A 20,160-nucleotide genomic window follows, 5' to 3' on the forward strand; every position below is an offset into this window, starting at 1 on the left:
TTTTCCCCATCCCTGGCTAATTTGTACATGGCCCTTTGGGAGGAGCGTTTTTGTTCAGTTGTTTCAATCCTTTTACTGACATGATTTCTTGGTATGGTAGATATATCGACGACTGCTTCCTGGTGTGGCGTGCACCCCTACATGTCAGCATACCCCCAAGGTCTTACAAAGCAAACCCCGACTTGCCCCCCTCTGCCCCAGGTCTAGGCCTCCCCCCTACCTCCAGGTCTAGTCCCCCTCCCCCACCCCCAGTTCTAGACCCCCCCTATCTCCAGGTCTAGTCCCCCTCCCCCACCCCCAGGTCTAGACCCCCCCTACCCCCAGGTCTAGTCCCCCTCCCCCAACCCCAGGTCTAGTCCCCCTCCCCCACCCCCAGGTCTACTCCCCCTCCCCCACCCCCAGGTCTAGTTCCCCCTGCTTCCAGCATCCCTGTTCCCTGGCTGCTGTATAGAGGATGATTACTTAATCGTAGGTCCTAAAGCTGGCCAGCTGTAGAGCTACTAGCAACTCGTGCAGCAGGACCCTGAATGATGTTATTCAAGGTCCTAAAGCACAATACTGTGTGCTTACTGTACACATGTTGTATTCCATTTTTGCTGTGAATCGCCAAAAAATCATGGCCCTGCTGCTGCACTGGGAGCTGAGGCACTGGGAGCTGAGGATCTACGGGCCATGGGTTGGGCACCCCTGCTTTAGATAAATCTCTTGCATTTATAAATCATTCTTAAGTTTATTAGTTTCAGTTTATTTGTTATGAATTCTGTGCTAAAAAGACTGTCTACATTTTCCTACAAACAGCCAATATACAAGCTTGAATAAAAAAAAAATACAGACCATGTAACATTTAATATTTTATTTTCTCATCATTTTCTAGGCCCATAGAACATTAAATGTGTCTCTAGGGTTTAAAGAGATCAAATTTGTATATATATGAAGCTTTTCTTAAAATGACTATGAAAGCAAAAAAAAAATCAAGAATAGCAGAGATCAACGGTAGAAGAGGAGAACAGAAGCTTCAGTGATCTCCTTGCTGCTACTCCATTCAAAATATGTTCCATAACCACTCCAATCATAGGCTGCAAAGTCTCCGCACTGTTTGGGGTTTCCCTCTGGGAAGTAGCCGCCTCCACCAATGCAGAACTGGAAGTACATGAAGATGATTAGACCAGCTGTTCATATTGGGGCACATTTACTAAGGGCTGTGCGCCACTTTTTCACACTCTTTTAGGTACAAACAGGTATTTAAGAAGTATCTGCACCACAATTGACCCTTTTGTGGCTCAGCTGCCCTAGTCATCCACGCAACACACATTAAAGGGCGTTCTGGTGCTGAGTCGGACCATGTGCCAGTTTTATCATGCAAAGTCCGATAGAAGTGTGTTGGACGCTCTATGTTAAAGGTGCACCACGAAAAAGGTGGTGTCAGATTCATGAAGAACATGACCCAGAAATCCTGAATCTGGCGCACCCTGCACTATACACAGGCAAACTGTATTCTGCACTGTAAATGTGCCCCATTGAGTGTAGCCATTGAGTGTAGCCTTACATCTATAGAAATTAATGACAGGTAATCTTTCAAAATGTATCAAAAGAATTCGGCCACATCTATTACTTACATGTTCTGCATTGCATAGTGGGCCTGGGACGCGCATTCCAGGACATAGAGCCAGGGCTGCTTTTTCATAATTAAATACTCGGAACTGCACATAACCAGCATTGAACTCTTCTGCAGAAACACACAGACGCTATTATAGTATGGCCGAAGTCTACAGTGTATATTATATTAATATACAGTTACAAACAATCTTACTTGCGCCCTCTGGTGAGTAATACGATTTTGTCTTTTCGGCATTTCCATAGTCATACACAACAGGAACAGCAGGTCCATTATTTGCAGGACAACTTCCAATACCGTATGCCACTGGGTATTTCTGAACAAAATCATAAAGACTGCATTGATATGCTATGTACATCCTAACAAGCAATTATGGCAATAACATAAGTTTCAACTTTTGTAGAAGGACAAGATCTGCATCGATAAGTGCCTTAGTGCCCCCTCCCCACTCCTCACATTGTAGCCCCTCTGATATTGTCTCCCCAGTTTCCCCTCATAATAAAGCCCCCTCATATTGTGCTCCCAAGCATCTCAAAATATCATTGTCCCCCTTGTTGTGCCCACAACCTCCAGCAGCTCCCCCTCTTTTGTACCCCCAGCAATTCACCCTCTTATTGTGCCCCTAGAAGCTCCCACTTATATTGTTCTCCCAAGCATCTCCAAATATCATTGTACCCCACCCCCTTATTGTGCCCACACCCTCCAGCAGCTCCCATTTTATTGTACAGCTCTAGTAGTCTCTCCTCTTAATTTACCCCCGGCAGTTTTCCCTCTCATATTGTGCCCTTAGAAGCTCCTATGTCTTCTGCTTCTGCTGTATATAGCACTTTTAGGGAACCTGTCAGCAGGAAACACATTTTTAGCATCCCCCAGTCCCCACGGATCATAGTACATAGACTGCCAAAGAGTTTTTACAGAAAAAAAGATTTGTTATATAGTACCTTTCAATGACATGTACTCTGTGACTAGGCACTTGTCCCCTAGGAGTGGCTATGGAGGAGCAGGGGCGTCGCTAAGACAGTGGATGGGCATTTTTATATATTTGAAAAGGACACAGGGAGGTTGTAATAAAAGGCTGTATATAATTATTATAGGGGGACTGTATATAGTTATTATAGGGAGGCAGTTTATAGCTATTATGGGGGGTGTATATAGTTATAATATAAGGCTGTATATAGTTATTATAGGGGGACTGTATATAGTTATTATAGGGAGGCTGTATAGGCACTAGGCACTTGTCCCCTAGGAGTGGCTATGGAGGAGCAAGGGGCGTTTTCATATATTTGAAGTACACACGGAGGAGCAGTTTGAAACTGCTCCTCTACAGCCACACCCAGGGCACAAGTGCCTAGTCACATAGCACTGTATAATTGTATACTGTATATTGCTATTATCGGGGGGGGGGGGGGCATATACAGTTATTATAGGGAGGCTATCTATAGCTGTAATATAAGGCTGTATTAAATGATTATAGTGGGACTGTATATAATTATTATAGGGAGGCTGTATATACCTATTGTAGGGGGACTGTATATAGTTATAATAAAAGGCTATATATCGTTATTATAGAGGGCTGTATATAGTTATTATAGGGAGACATATAGTTATTATAGGGGGCTATATATAGTTATAGGGGGCTGTATATAATTGTAATGGTATGTAATTGTAAATGATCTGGCATTTTGGGATGCAGTGATGACTAACATGTTTGTGATTTTTATTGTTTATTTTTTAACTATTTTAGTCTCTCTAGGGTACTTTAAGGGGGATGTCCCCTGTCGATCCCAGGAACACATGGGTGCGCTACTACCTCCTCCCCAGATGGCTTGCAGAACTCTGTTCTCCAAACACGTGTGCACTACTCCCTACTCCACACACAAATATGCTACACATTCCTCCACACACAAGTTTACTATTATTACCTCCTCCACAGACAGCGTGCACCTCCTCCAAATATTTGTGCAGGACTCCCTCCTCCACAGACGGCGTGTACTACTACATCCTCCACACACGGTTGCAATACTACCTCCTCTGCACTTCTACCTCCTCCACACATGGTTGCATTATTACATCCTTCACATCCGGTGTCCACTACTACCTCCTTCAGAGACCGTGTGCACTACTACCTCCTTCACATCCGGTGTCCACTACTACCTCCTTCAGAGACCGTGTGCACTACTACCTACTCCACAGATGGTGTGCACTACTACCTCCTCTGCACTACTACCTACTCCACAGATGGTGTGCACTACTACCTCCTCTGCACTACTACCTACTCCACAGATGGTGTGCACTACTACCTCCTCTGCACTACTACCTACTCCACAGATGGTGTGCACTACTACCTCCTCTGCACTACTACCTCCTCTGCACTACTACTTACTCCACAGATGGTGTGCACTACTACCTCCTCTGCACTACTACCTACTCCACAGATGGTGTGCACTACTACCTCCTCTGCACTACTACTTACTCCACAGATGGTGTGCACTACTACCTCCTCTGCACTACTACCTACTCCACAGATGGTGTGCACTACTACCTCCTCTGCACTACTACCTACTCCACAGATGGTGTGCACTACTACCTCCTCTGCACTACTACCTACTCCACAGATGGTGTGCACTACTACCTCCTCTGCACTACTACCTCCTCTGCACTACTACCTACTCCACAGATGGTGTGCACTACTACCTCCTCTGCACTACTACTTACTCCACAGATGGTGTGCACTACTACCTCCTCTGCACTACTACCTACTCCACAGATGGTGTGCACTACTACCTCCTCTGCACTACTACTTACTCCACAGATGGTGTGCACTACTACCTCCTCTGCACTACTACCTACTCCACAGATGGTGTGCACTACTACCTCCTCTGCACTACTACCTACTCCACAGATGGTGTGCACTACTACCTCCTCTGCTCTACTACCTACTCCACAGATGGTGTGCACTACTACCTCCTCTGCACTACTACCTACTCCACAGATGGTGTGCACTACTACCTCCTCTGCACTACTACCTACTCCACAGATGGTGTGCACTACTACCTCCTCTGCACTACTACCTACTCCACAGATGGTGTGCACTACTACCTCCTCTGCACTACTACCTACTCCACAGATGGTGTGCACTACTACCTCCTCTGCACTACTACCTCCTCTGCACTACTAACTACTCCACAGACGGTGTGCACTACTACCTCCTCTGCACTACTACCTCCTCCACAGACAGCGTGCAATACTACCTCCTCCACACACTACATACACTACTCCAATTACTACTCCTACTATCACAATGCACTTAAAAGTTCGTGGGGGGGCAGACAATGGGGGGGGGGGGGGGTTAACACAAGGATAGGAGCAGATTGGGGAGGGAAATTGTGTTTTTGGGAATGCTTCCTACCATATAATGCAATACTACTGTGTTGCAGTATACAGCATTTTAACATAGGATTCATTACAATGTGCCAACAATGTAACAAATCTGCAGAAGCCAGAAGTCTTGTGCTGTACCAGATTCATTATTGTGATAATGAACCTGGACTGTCTAGTTCTACTTTTAGACCTGCTTTTAGCTAATTTCCATACGACCACGCCCCTTTCTCTGAAACCATGCCTCCCATTTGCAAGGTCACCCACCTTTTTCGGACGAATTGGAAAATGGACAAAAACGTGTCGGAAGGCATTTTAGACATTTGTTTTGGCGCAAAACATCATTTTCCCCCCGATGTGTGAAAGATCACAATGTGTACTCCACAGTAACGTGTCTGAAACTGTCTACTGCTGACTGCTGGACAGTGTCAGCAATGATTTTCTGCTCCTGCACCTCCTCTCTGACAGTCCACAGGATTACAACAGTCAGATACTGGGACTGATATCTCAATTGTGGGCAAAGTGCTTCTGAATAGCCGGTCCTACATTTGGTATGTTAATCTCCATGTGAGGTGATGAAAGGTCCTCTATACCAAATGCTCTTGTACTGAAAACTAATGATTTTTTCATTTGAGGAAACAGGGGTGACTGTACAAAGTTGACAAAAGGAAATACAACAAAAGTTTTGGAATTTGATGGAGTACTTACCTTGTATAGCTGGAAGAGGTTACCGCCCTCTTGGGTGAAGAATTCATTGTTTGTCCGATATCTCAGAAGAGCAGTATTCCTCCACTGTTTCAAGGGCGTATTATTGGGAACATGCCACAAGCCCAGATCTTTGGCTGCAATATCAAAATAGCCAGGATTCTACAAAACAAAGTGAATGTGTAGTTCAGTCATGATGTCACCATGTTAATGAAATAACCCTACATAGACAGAAAGTATTTTCAACCAATAATAGTATATACTATATGTTTTCTTAGGAAAATTATTTTATTTCTATGAAAATATATTTTTTTGTGCCAAATCTATATTATTTTAAAAAGCGACATAAAGTTTTTATAAAGAGTTTTTTTTCTAATACTCTTTATAAAACTTTTATAATGAACTTGTTTTCCCATTATATACGGTATATATCAGGAAAAATAACATACAAAGTTGCCAATGGAAGTCTTGGAACACCGTACCATATAGATTGTGACACCTCATGAGAAGTTTCTTCCTTCCACTTGTACTTTTTGTATTTTGTACGTGCATTTGTTCTTGTATAAATAATGATAGATTTCTATATAGATAGAATAAAAAAACGGCAGTACTCTAATAGTTCGGTCAAATATGTGAGAGCACTTTATTCACCCAGAGTGCACTATATATTTAAAATATACAATATATAAAAGTATTAGAGCACCTTAGGTACAACAAAGAAAAGTAGAAGGGAAATTAAATTTAAAAAAAAAAATTGTCTCACCTTATAATCATCGCTGGTAGCTCCATCAGGGAGTCCAAATGTGGCAAAGTTGTCCCAGTTGCCTTCTCCTTTTGGGTTGTTGATGTCATTTCCTTGCTGGCTGGACCAGCGATCTCCTACTGTACATTTACCATTCATGTTATTCACATGGACACTGGCCACCAATGTCCACCCTCCACCATCAGTTGTCATGTCACAGTAGGTCTGATACCTTCATCCATTTTCAGTGGTCAATGTATATAATCCATCTGAAAAACACTAGATAAGATAGTACTGACCCTTTCCTTGAACCACAGTTACAGTAAACAATAGGCATCTGTTTTATTGAAGTCTACATTTACACTTTGATTGTTAAATCAAAAGGGGTAGTAAGGGGTAGAATTCTGACAAAAATAGGGTAGGGAAAGTACTTAAAATAAAAACATAAAATGCTACATTATGCAGCAAATACTTACCGGCTATGGAGAGGGCTCGGTCCGTGAGCCCTCTCCATGCACCGGGACCCTACATGCCGTACTCGTATGGCGCACGTGAAAGGGGTTAAAGGATGGACTGCATGTATTCATTCATTATGGGGGTTCTGTACACATGTAAAATGTATTGAACTCCATACTGGTGCTGAATTTATGTACTAAGCTTTGTACTGGTGAAGAATACATGTAAATCGCTTTTATAAAAATTCATAGTACAATATCATAACTTGGAAGACACTGTTTAATTGAAGGGGAGATCACTGTATTTGTTTGAATTAACTTGGGGGAGCATTGTCGAAGGTACCTTAGTTGGGATAGTGCTGTATACACTGTAATGTCTCTAATATTTTTAATTTGTGGGGGGCTGTTTATGCTAAAAATTGGGGTGCATTCTATATATTTTAATAACTTGGGGGGAGGGTGCAATTTTCATCCTGTACAAAAAAGTACCTAGAAACCGCCCTTTATATAACAGCCTCCTTTCCTTACCCAGTTGTACTGAAAAGGGCAATTATTAAATCGTAAGTTTTATCTGCCTGTCCCTATCTCCAGCAATAGCCTTTCCATGGCTCTGACTGTAATGAGGTTTTGAGATGTTACCCCCTCTCTTACAGCCGGGTCACGTGTTAGCCTGGCCAATCACACCCATGCGCATAATGGGCAATAGGTTGCTAGGAGCTAAAAGCTGGTTGATTGGCTGCTCAGACCTAGCTTTCCCAGGTTATCCCAAACTTTTTTTACCCCTCAACATTCGGTATGGACCGAAATAGTAGGGTTTGGATCCGTTCATCACAGGTAGTTACTCATTATTATAATATCACATCAATAGATGGCAAAAACTTTAATTATAAAAATATTCTTTATGACTTCGTCATATAAACTTTATGCATGTTTATCAAGGTGGCTAACAGTATATACTAGGACAAAAAACTAGTCTACAAGTGATTATTCAACACACCCCAACCTGTTCCATAAGTATAGAGATAAAAGATCCCAGTCACCGAAATACTGACTGGTTCAAGTGAATTTTTCTCTTATGTGAATTATTTCAATGGGTTTCGCAGTTCACACATGCTCTGGACTGGCAATACATTTGTCCTCACCCTTTGCATTTATATTAGAAGCTTTGATATCCTTGCAGCTCCTTGTAGAGCTGTCATCCCAGCTTGCCAACAGGTTCAAAATGCTTTGCTTCTTCTCAAAAGCAGAAGCATCCTCTAAGAATAGAAATTTAGAATATTTTGTTATCAGAATAAGTAAGTTAACATCAGTGTCCAGTATATTAAATATATAGTTTATGAAGTTAAAGGGAACCTGTCACCACGTTTTCACAAATACAGCTAATGATGGGTTCCTATAGACCCCTATTAACTACCTGACACCCTTTTTTAGCTAAACATGTTCCCTTACATCCACATAAATCAACTTTATGTTATATTACCTGGCATCGGAGAGGGTGTCCTGCTTGGCCAACACCTTCCATGTCTCTTCTCAGCTTGTCATGTCACCAGAGTGACATCATTTAAGGTCCTGTTACATTTGTACCCCCTTCTACCCCATGTATGCATCTAATCACTTGTTGGCTCCATGGACTTCTATTCCTCCCCATTTTCCATGGATTTCTACTTCTCATCATCCCCCATGGAGGATCCTGTGATTTCATGTGATCAGATACATACATGGGTAGACATTTAAGATGTAACAGAACCTTAGATGATGTCATCCTGGTCACATGACTTTAAGTGCCCAATGATATAACAGAGTTCTCTCTCCATGTTCCATACAGCAGAATATCATAGTACTGAGACCTGTCCATCAGGAATGTAAGTAAAATTTAATATGCAGGACTCACAGTCTAAATGACTCAAATCAAGTGAGTTGTATATAAGTTTACAAATTGATTGTAAGAGGAACCATTTAGGGATAAGGGCAATGCTTTTTAATCATAGTTTTTAACGGAGTCTTTATTTTGGGTGGCTTAATTTGCCTGACAGGTTCTCTTTAACTTTAGTGATTAACTCAATAGACTCTATGTACCAGGAGAGAAAGCAGTTATCACAAACCCTGTGAAATGTTTATCACAAAAATAAATATGTAACTCAATGAAGAAAAAAAAAAACTCATGTACAGTATGCAGCTTTTCACATGACCAAATTTACCTACAGATCTAGGATGCAATATATATATATATATATATATATATATATCTCCATTATCAATCTCAGATAGAAATATCCAAAATTAGAGATTTTTTTTAGAAGACAAAAAAAGATAATAATTATAAAAAAAAAATAAGAATTATAAGATTACAAAAATGTTTTCCATTCAGAAATGCCCAAAGCTCTAATATATTTATGTGCAATTTAAAAAATGTAAACCTTATAGAGAAACAAGCCAAAGTAATCCCACAAGTCATTATCTCAAGAATGAAGGCTAACCCAAAAGTTCTCACCACATATGGAGCAAGCTCCAGACAGAGCTAATGGAAGAACTAACAGTGCGTGAATCCACATTTTTGGCTAAAAAAGATGGAAAAAATCATATTATTATAATTTAATATAATTATATCTGTAAATATTGTTGACCCATCCTAAAAGATGGAATGGGCAAAAGCGGTCGTACCAACTCTGAGACACTTCCACTGTGATACTTCCACTGAAGGCACTTGATTCCCCTTGAGAATTGACTGCTTTTATAGTGTTATTGTACATTCTTTTGGTTGGCTAGTTACGGTTTTGCATAATTGGCAAACTTGAACATAGCTGAAAGAGGTCACCACCTTCTTAGGTAAAAAAGCCATTGTCTGTGCAATGACTCAAGTGAGCAATATTCCTCAAAGTATTCGTGGGAACATGCTGAAAGATCCAATCGTTATCAGTAATAATAATATAAGAATACCTACATTTTATAAAGAAACACATATTGTATTGTATACAGGTATTGTATCCATTTACAATTATTTAAAAAATTATCTAGAAACAGATTAAAGCTATTGAGATGTCCAGTTGTATTAATAATAATCTTTATTTATATAGCGCCATCATATTCCGTAGCACTTTACAAATCATAGGGGACAAATACAAATATAATAAAACATGACAGAGCACAAACATTCGTATGGCACGAGAGGAGTGAGGTCCTCATAACCATCTCAACCATAAAGTCTAACTCAAAAGTAACATTTCAAGGTATTTCAAGACATTTCAAGAAGTCAAAGGTGCGCCTTATAGTCCAGTGCGCCTTATATATGAACCATACTTACAGACAACAGCTGCCTTGAACAGTGCACTTTATTTCTATGTCTGTGTGACTATATTACATGGATTCAATATAAGTGTATCCTACTATTCTTTTACCCGAGACCTGGAATTAGGGTTTTTTTTGTAGTGTACCCAGTATGGGCTTTTAAATGTTTTTAATTTTTGATTTTGTACTTAATTAAACATACCAATTTTCTATACACATCTGCTTTGCCTTCTGATTAAGATACATATATCTACGTCCTGTTTGTAATATTGTGCAAACGTGTACTTGTTAAAATAGATTCCTGATGGAGCTTTTGTTAGAGTACGATCATTTTCAATAAATAAAATAGGGACATTATGTCAGGGTGACATGAAGGTCTTTATGTAAGAACTTTCAGTAGAAAGAACAAAAGAGAATCAGAACATCTAAATGCAAACATGAAGACACTGTTGATTTATGCAGAGAAAACACAACTAAATGCAATGAAGTATCTAGACAGTGAAAAATGCACAAAACCCTGTGTCAAGTAGCCAAAATAAGACAAATCTGTATTGATGAACTATACATGTGCACAAAATACTACAGTACCCGGACAGAACAATATAAAAACAATTAAAAAAGGAATACACCCCAACTGTTTCCCAGTTACACAAACGGGTAAATGTGTGTCGCACGCCCCATGTTAAAGGAGCACCAGGAAAAAAAGTGGCGCACTCTCCAGCGCCAGATTCATGAAGAATGTGAGCCAGAAATCCTGAATATCAGCCTCTGCACACTACACAGGTACTCTGCATATAGTAAATGTTCCCCACTATGTCAGCCTGACATCAAAGAAAGAACAAAGTAAAATCAGAACATCTAATACAAACATGTGACAACATCAATTCATCCAAAGTACAGCTAAAGGCAATACAGTACCCAGACTAGTATGCACTTATGAGTCTAAAATGTTTAGATAAAAAGAACAAATGCAGAGTATAATGTAGCAAAATGCACTGAAAATAAAAAAGGGGATATATCCACCGCAGAGCTATGAAGGGTTTATGAAGAGGCCTCACGGGCTGAACCCTCTTCATACAGAGATGGGCTTTGCTGCATATAGCGAACCGTCGCTATAACCTGCGGTCGGCGCTTGCACCGATCGAGGGTGTTAACCTTCTCTCTGCCGCCGGCAAAGTCGCCGGCAGCACTTAAAACATGCCGACGCATGGGCGCCGCCATGTTTCTTCTGATCATCGCTCCCCCGAAATTGTTGCTTAGTCCTCAAAATGGTAGCAATGAAAACGTCGGCTCATTTCACAAAAAAATTACACCTCCCCCAGCTCCGTGCACCAAAGTATGAAAAAGTTATTAGCGTCAGAAAATGGCAAAAATGTTTAAAAAATTTTCATACGCGTTCCTTTAATTTTTGAAAATGTATTAAACTGCAATAAAACCTGTATAAATTTGGTATCACCGCGATCGCACTGAACCAAAGAGTAAAGTAGAAGTGTTATTTGGAGCACAGAGTGAAAGTCGTAAAAACTGAGCCTACAAGAACGTGACGCACATGCTTTTTTTTCAATTTTTCCACATTTGGAATTTTTTTCCTGCTTCCCAGTACACGGCATGGAATAATAAATAACATCACGGTAAAGTAAAATTTGTTACGTACAAAATAAGCCCTCACAAAGCTCTGTACACGGGAAAAATGAAAAAATTATGGATTTTTTAAGGTGGAGAGCGAGAAATGAGCGAAAAAACCCTGCGTTTTAAAACTTAAAAAACTTAAACTTAAACTTTAAAACTTTCCTTTTTTTCTGTAATGGTGCACAGTGGCCTCAAACTCCTAGTAGACACAGAATGATTCTCCCAGCCAGCTTACCAAATGACCCGATTGGTTTCAACAAATATTATCAGGGTCCAGATATAGCGCAATGTGTATAGTACAGATTATAACTAGAGATGAGCGAACATACTCGTCCGAGCTTGATGCTCGTTCGAGCATTAGCGTACTCGAAACTGCTCGGACGAATACTTCGCCCGCTCGAGAAAATGGCATCTCCCGCCGTTTTGCTTTTTGGCGGCCAGAAACAGAGCCAATCACAAGCCAGGAGACTCTGCACTCCACCCAGCATGACGTGGTACCCTTACACGTCGAAAGCAGTGGTTGGCTGGCCTGATCAGGTGACCCTGGAATAGACTAGCCCCTGCCTGCGCTGCTCGGATCATTCTGTGTCTGGATGCCGCTAGGGAGAGAGCTGCTGCTGGTCAGGGAAAGCGTTAGGGTGTTCTATTAGAATAGTGTTAGGCAGGAGTGATTCTACAAGAACCCAACAGCCCTTCTTAGGGCTACAATAACGTTATACATTTTTTTTTTTATTTGCTTGTGGCTGGGCTTGCTGGCACTAGTAGTGCAGCTAGTACCATATTGTGAGGAATTTGCAGGGGGACTTGCTACCGTTGTGTTCAGCTCTTAGTGACACGCATATCCACCTCAAACACCAAAGTGGGACAATTTATTAGGGGTTTGATTAGAATTAGGCAGAGTCTGCTGATTTTTTTTTTTTTTACCTTTATTTCATTTTATAGCTCAAACTCATCTTGCAAAGCAGTGTGCTCTCATTGTAGGCTACAAAATAGCCATAGGAGAACCCCAACGGCTTACTTAGGCCTACAATAGCGTTATATTTTCCTTTTTTTTGTTTGCTTGTGGCTGGGCTTGCTGGCACTAGTAGTGCAGCTAGTACCATATTGTGAGGAATTTGCTGGGAGACCTGCGACCGTTGTGTTTAGCTCTTAGTGACACACATATCCACCTCAAACACCGAAGTGGGACAATTTATTAGGGGTTTGATTAGAATTAGGCAGAGTCTGCTGATTTATTTTTTTTTTTACCTTTGTTTCATTTTATAGCTCAAAGTCATCAGGCACAGCACAAAATCCAGGTGTGTGCTGTCAGTGTAGGTTAGAAACTAGCCATAGCAATAGGATAGCATTGTTTTGTTAAAAAAAAAAAAAAAAAAATAAACACAAAAAAAAAAATTAAAAGTTTACACTTTAATTTGGAAAATGTTTAACCCGAGGGCTAGGGGTAGAGGACGAGGGCGTGGACGTGGGCGTCTAACTACTGCAGGGGTCAGAGGCCGTGGTCCTGGGCGGGGTGAGACACCACCTGCTGATGAGGGAGCAGGGGAACGCCGCAGAGCTACACTCCCTAGGTTCATGTCTGAAGTTACTGGGACTCGTGGTAGAGCACTGTTGAGGCCAGAACAGTGCGAAGAGGTGATGTCGTGGATTGCGGACAATGCTTCTAGCCATTTGTCCACCAGTCAGTCTTCCACGCAGTCCACCCATGTCACCGAAATCAGCACTCCTCCAGCTCCTCCACCTCAGCCTCCTTCCCCCCAGTCTGCCCCCTCCCAGAAAAATTTGGCATTTGAACATGCATACTCTGAGGAACTGTTTTCTGGACCCTTCCCACAGTCACAAACCACTTGTCCGGTTGCTGCTGAGCAATTTTCCGATGCCCAGGTTTTCCACCAGTCGCAGTCTGTGGGTGATGATGACATTATTGACGTAGTGGAAGAAGTGTGTAAAGAGGTGTCGGACGATGAGGAGACACGGTTGTCAGACAGTGGTGAAGTTGTTGTCAGGGCAGGAAGTCCGAGGGGGGAGCAGACTGAGGGATCGGAGGATGATGAGGTGACAGACCCAAGCTGGGTTGATAGGCCGGGTGAACACAGTGCTTCTGAGACGGAGGCGAGTCCTATAGCAGAACAGGTTGGAAGAGGCAGTGGTGGGGCCAGACGGAGAGGCAGGGCCAGAGCTGGTGCATCAGCGCCAAATGTTTCCCGTAGTCAAGCTCCCGTGGCGAGGGCTAGATTTTCAGAAGTATGGAGGTTCTTTAAAGAAACACCGGATGACCGACGGACTGTGGTGTGCAACCTTTGCCAAACCAGGATCAACAGGGGTTCCACCACTACTAGCTTAACTACCACCAGTATGCGCAGGCATATGAATGCTAAACACCCCACTCAATGGCACCAAGCCCGTTCACCTCCGGCCGGGCACACCACTGCTCCTTCCCCTGTGTCATCTGCTAGTCAGCCCCCTGCCCAGGACCACGGCCCAAACACCTCCCGTGCGAAAACCCCATATTCGCCTCCACGATCCTCCACAGCATCCACCAGCGTTCAGCTCTCCATACCCCAGACGCTGGAGCGCAAAAGGAAGTATAGCGCAACCCACCCACACGCCCAAGCCCTCAAGGTCCACATCTCCAAGTTGCTTAGCCTGGAGATGCTGCCCTATAGGCTGGTAGAGACCGAGGCCTTCCGAAACCTCATGGCGGCGGCCGCCCCTTGGTATTCGGTCCCCAGCCGCCACTACTTTTCCCGATGTGCCGTCCCAGCCCTGCACAAGCACGTGTCAGAGAACATCATCCGTGCCCTGACCAACGCCGTTTCTGACAAGGTCCACCTGACCACGGACACGTGGACGAGTGCTGCCGGGCAGGGCCACTATATATCGCTGACGGCACATTGAGTTAACTTGGTGGAGGCTGGGACCGAGTCTGACCCTGGGGCTGCTCATATACTGCCGACGCCGAGGATTGCGGGGCCTACCTCGGTCCAGGTCTCAAAGGCCTACTATGCCTCCTCCTCCTCCCACCCCTCCTCCACCTCCTCCTCCTCCGAATTACCATCCGTGGGCATGGCGCCATCAGTCGGTAGCTCTAGGCACAGCAGCAGGCGGTGCTCAAACTGCTGAGCCTAGGCGATAAAAGGCACACCGCCCAAGAGCTATTACAGGGCATCACGGCGCAGACTGATCTGTGGCTGGCACCGCTGAACCTGAAGCCAGGCATGGTTGTGTGTGACAACGGCCGTAACCTGGTGGCGGCTCTGCAACTCGGCAGACTGACACATGTGCCATGCCTGGCCCATGTGTTAAATCTCATAGTTCAGCGTTTCCTCAAGACATACCCCAATCTGTCTGATTTGCTCACGAAGGTGCGCCGCATCTGTGCGCATTTCAGGAAGTCCAGCACAGATGCTGCCACTCTCAGGGCAGCGCAGCGCCGCCTCCAACTGCCCGCTCACCGACTGTTGTGCGACGTGCCCACGAGGTGGAATTCAACATTAACCATGTTATCCAGAGTTTACCAGCAGCGCAGAGCGATTGTAGACTGCCAGATGTCAACTTACACCAGAACTGGTAGTCAGGTCAGTCAGCTTCCTCAAGTCTACAATGAGGAGTGGACGTGGATGTCTGATATCTGTCAGGTGCTGAGTAACTTTGAGGAGTCAACACAGATGGTCAGCGGCGATGCCGCCATCATCAGCCTCACCATCCCGCTGCTTGGCCTGTTGAAAAACTCTCTGGTCAGCATGAAGTCGGAAGCTTTGCGCTCGTCACAAGAGACGGGGGAAGAAGATTCCCTTGTTGATAGCCAAAGCACCCTTAGGTCTGTTTCTCAGCGCATATCGGAGGAGGTGGAGGAGGATGAGGAGGAAGAGGAGGAGAATGTTGGCGAGACAGAAGAGGGGACCATTGTTCAGTCCTTCACTGTTCAGCGTGTATGGGCAGAAGAAGAGGAGTTGGAGAAGGAAATGGGCAGTCAGGCCAGTGAGGGGAGTGAATTCTTGCGCGTTGGGACTCTGGCACATATGGCAGATTTCATGCTAGGCTGCCTATCCCGTGACCCTCGCGTTCAAAGAATTTATTCCAGCACCGATTACTGGGTATTCACTCTCCTGGACCCACGGTACAAGCAAAATCTTTCCACTCTCATCCCTGGAGAGGAAAGGAGTGTGAGAATGCATGAATACCAGCAGGCCCTGGTGCACAAGCTGAAACAGTATCTCCCTACTGACAGCGCTAGCGGCAGAGGGCGTACTTCTGCGGTACAAGTAGCGAGGGAGAGTAGGCGAGCAGGCAGCTTTTCCAGCACTGGCATGGGTACGCTTTACAAGGCCTTTGCCAGTTTTATGTCACCCCAGCAAGACACTGTCACCTGTCCCCAGTCTCGGCAGAGTAGGGCTGATCTTTACAGAAAGATGGTGAGGGAGTACGTAGCTGACCATACCATCGTCCTAAATGATCACACAGATCCCTACAACTACTGGGTTTCAAAGCTGGACATGTGGCACGAACTGGCGCTGTACGCCTTGGAGGTTCTTGCCTGCCCTGCCGCTAGCGTGTTGTCCGAGCGGGTTTTCAGTGCAGCTGGTGGCATCATCACCGATAAGTGTACACGCCTGTCGACTGACAGCGCTGACAGGCTGACGCTTATCAAGATGAATAAAGCCTGGATTTCTCCGGATTTTCATTCTCCACCAGGTGAAAGAAGCTCAACCTGAATAATGTATGCACTCCTCCTCCTCATTGTCCTCCTTCTCCTCCTCTTTGTACACTAAAGCATAGGAAACTGGCTATTTTTTGCCAGGGCCAACTGGCTCTAGCTATAGTACTCTATGTATTTAATTTTTCTGGAGGGCCACCTACCCGGTCCTCTGTTTTAAGCAATTTTTGGGAGTGCCACATACAGGCACTCAATCTATTTAATTTTTCTGGAGGACCACCTACCTGCTCCTCTGGTTTGAAAAATGTTTTGGACTGCCGCATACAGGCACTCAATTTATTTAATTTTTCTGGAGGACCACCTACCTGCTCCTCTGGTTTGAAAACTTTTTTGGACTGCCACATACAGGCACTATCAAAATTAAATTGTCTCCATAGCAGCCTCCACATGTCGTCTTTTTAGCTGGCTCCACACGTTGTCTCCATTGCTACCTCCACACGTCATCGCCATAGCTGCCTCCAAAAGTCGTCCATATAGCTGCCTCCATACATTGTCTCCTTATCAAACGAACTGTGTCAGGCAGAATTTTGTGTTGTTTTCATGGATTCCACATCAAACTTGTTAACTTTGTCGCCACCCTGCTGTGTTATCCACAAAATATACTGGCAAACTTTTATCATTTACCGATATTATTTCAGCGCTTCTTGCGCATCTGTTTACATTCCCCTCACCCGCCATATCCCAAACTTATAAGAACGCTACTACACTTGATCTTATACAAAAGGTTCTTAGAAGTGCTGTTTGGGGAGTAGCCTAGAGACAGGGGCTTGGATTGGCGAAAGCTCGCCTGGCAGCGGAGCGCCAGCTCCATCTCAAGATCCAACTAACATAGTTTTAACTGCAGCACCTTTAATCTACTACTAGTTCACTGCCTCCATACATCGTCCCCTTATCAAACGAGCTGTGTCAGGCAGAATTTTCAGGTGTTTAACCAGATACATAATGGAACTCGGCCCATCTGTCGCCGCCATGCTGGACACCTGAAGTTGCAATCATAGCAGCGCAATATGGATGCCCCATACTGTCGCTCTTAATCATGGAACCATTTCCGTAAAAACAATTAAAAATAGAACCACTATGCTATTCCATTATTCCTAGGTGAAATATTCAAACGACCCGGCCTGATTTGAAAATTATAATTTTTTCAAAGTAAACGCTTCTGGCCCCCAGGCCCATTTTGGGTGGGGAGGAGCCGAGAGACAGGGGCTTGGACAGGCGAAAGCTCGCCTGGCAGTGGACCGCCAGCTCCATCCCAAGATTAGGCAGCCTCAGAGGCATCCATGCATGCTGCCCCTGCTGTTTCCTGTCCATTTTGCCTCCACGATCCTCCACAGCGTCCACCAATGTCTCATTTCAACTCTCTATACCCCAGACGCTGGAGCACGAGAGGATATGCAGCACATCATCCCCTTATCAAACGAGCTGTGTCAGGCAGAATTTTCAGGTGTTTCACCAGATACATAGTGGCCCATCTGTCGCCGCCATGCTGGAGACCTGAAGTTGCAATCATAGCAGCGCAATATGAATGCCCCATACTGTCGCTCTTAATCATGGAAGTCGTCTCCATGGCTGCCTCCACATGTCTTCCCCTTATCAAAAGAGCTGTGTCAGGCTCATTTTTCGGGTGTTTCACCAGATACGTTATGGAACTTGGTCACTATGTCGCCACCATGCTGTGTTATCGACTAAATATACCGTCAACCTTTTGTTCACATAGGAAATCATTTCACCTCCTTTGGTGAAACCTGAGTCCATTCAGGGTATGTCGCCATGAGACTCTCTAGCCTGCCACTGCTGCCGCTGCCTCTGCATGCCGTCCCCTATAGTGTCAGGGTCAATTATTGCATGTTTTAGATGCTATCTAGCCTCATTCGGTCACTCATGTCATGGCCATGCTGTTGCCCATAATTTTGGCATAATGGTGCGATTAAGCAGCCTCAGAGGCATCCATGCATGCTGCCCCTGCTGTTTCCTGTCCATTTCCGTGGTGTTTCCATCCTTTTCTGAGGTTCCCAGGTGTTTGGCCAAGCTTCCCTGTGCAGAGCCTTGGTCCCCTTGAAAAATGCTTGAGTCTCCCATTGACTTCAATGGGGTTCGTTATTCGAGACAAGCACTCGAGCATCGGGAAAAGTTCGTCTCGAATAACGAGTACCCGAGCATTTTAGTGCTCGCTCATCTCTAATTATAACCATAAAATGGAGCATGTCAATACAGTTCTTAGGCTAGTCCACAAGCTCCTATGAGTCTGAAATATTAAGGGAAGGAGAACAATGCTGCAGTAATTCTATCCTCATTTCTCTGGTGTTTAACCCATAGAAGACACAGCCCTTTTTTCTGTTTTTTAACACCCATACAATTACAATTTTACGCCATTTTATTGCTGTTTTGGTCCTATCACTTAGTCATGCTCTTTGCAAATTCCAAAATGTGGGCGGGACCTATCTAAGCAGACACTTCATGAATCCTTTGTGCTATGAGATGCTGTATGCTGAAGAAAGTGTTCCGGGCTGGCACAATAGAGCCAGAAGTTCTCCTGTCGTTGCATAGATTGCTCTTGGAGGGTCAGCCAAGCTCTATCCACCTGCATGGATTCCTCGGGAGTAGACACAGAGGATGAATGAGGTGGTCGTTGAAAAACTGGAGCTAAGTGGTGTAGGCGTTGGACGTTGTTCAGCTCGCTGCTCCTCTGAGTGCTCAGAGAAGTGGATGTCAATCCGAGTAGCCAAGGCGCTCAGGGAACACGGCAGGTCCTGTGCAGAAAGGGCATCTTTGATCTGACTAGACAGTCTTTTTTTGAAGGTAGCTTGTAAGCTAAAGTACGGAACTGGACTGCATAGTCACCAACTAAGTAGTACCTTGGCATAGATTCATCAGAGCGGTCTCAGCAGATGAAGCCCGGGCTGGTTCCTCAAAGACGGACCGTAATTCAGCGAGGAAGGTCGTTCCTTTCCCAGAGAGGGGAGAGGTCCATGCCAGGGCTTTCCTGGAGAGTAGATTGATAACGAAAGTCACCTTAGCCCGTTCTGTAGCAAACTGTGTACGCTTCATTTCGATATGTAAGGGGCATTAGGTAATGAAGCGCCTGCATAACTTGGCTGTCGCAGCCTGGGTTCAGCAGTAGACAGTGTAGCCGTAGCAATGGAAGGTACCACCTGTACTGGACGCTGGTGCTGGGTCGCCAACAGTTACTGCAAGATGGTGGGAGTTGTCCAAGTTGCTGGTCTTGCGCGGCAATCTGCTGGGACTGCTGGGTCACAATGGTAGTGAAATCAGCCAACTCATTTAGCGGAACCTTGGCGGGATCCATGGCCGGATCTTACAGTCAGGATTCAGGGTAAGTGGACCCACTGTACCACAGCGGATGATGACGTAAGCTGACAACTGGGATGGGGTCTAAGTGGTACCCGGTTTTCACCAATGCTGGCCACATAGCGGGTTGGACTTGTTGCAGCGTGGTACCACCAGGTCACTCCAAAGGCGCGACTTTGCCTACGGCGGCAACTGAGACGCGGTACAGAGTCGTGAGGCAGAATCGTGGTTGGGGACAGGCAGGATCAACATTAGAGGCAGAGCAGTAGGTCAGGGAAGACAACGGAGAAGTGAAATCAGGAACAGACCCAAGTTCACAACAGGA

The 20,160-nt window shown here is 44.5% G+C and overlaps 1 protein-coding gene across 1 annotated transcript; it reads right to left on the reverse strand.

Moving 5' to 3' along the window:
- Positions 1-987: 987 nt before the first annotated feature.
- On the reverse strand, positions 988-19,833 carry LOC140106470 (intelectin-1-like). Its single transcript, XM_072130922.1, is given in 8 exon segments — positions 988-1,140; positions 1,617-1,726; positions 1,811-1,931; positions 5,702-5,860; positions 6,462-6,709; positions 8,038-8,151; positions 19,382-19,509; positions 19,676-19,833. Coding segments are annotated over 8 exon segments (1,191 nt in total).
- Positions 19,834-20,160: the final 327 nt, after the last annotated feature.

This window comes from Engystomops pustulosus, chromosome 11 (assembly GCF_040894005.1).
Source record: "Engystomops pustulosus chromosome 11, aEngPut4.maternal, whole genome shotgun sequence".
In the NCBI taxonomy this organism is placed as follows: domain Eukaryota; kingdom Metazoa; phylum Chordata; class Amphibia; order Anura; family Leptodactylidae; genus Engystomops; species Engystomops pustulosus.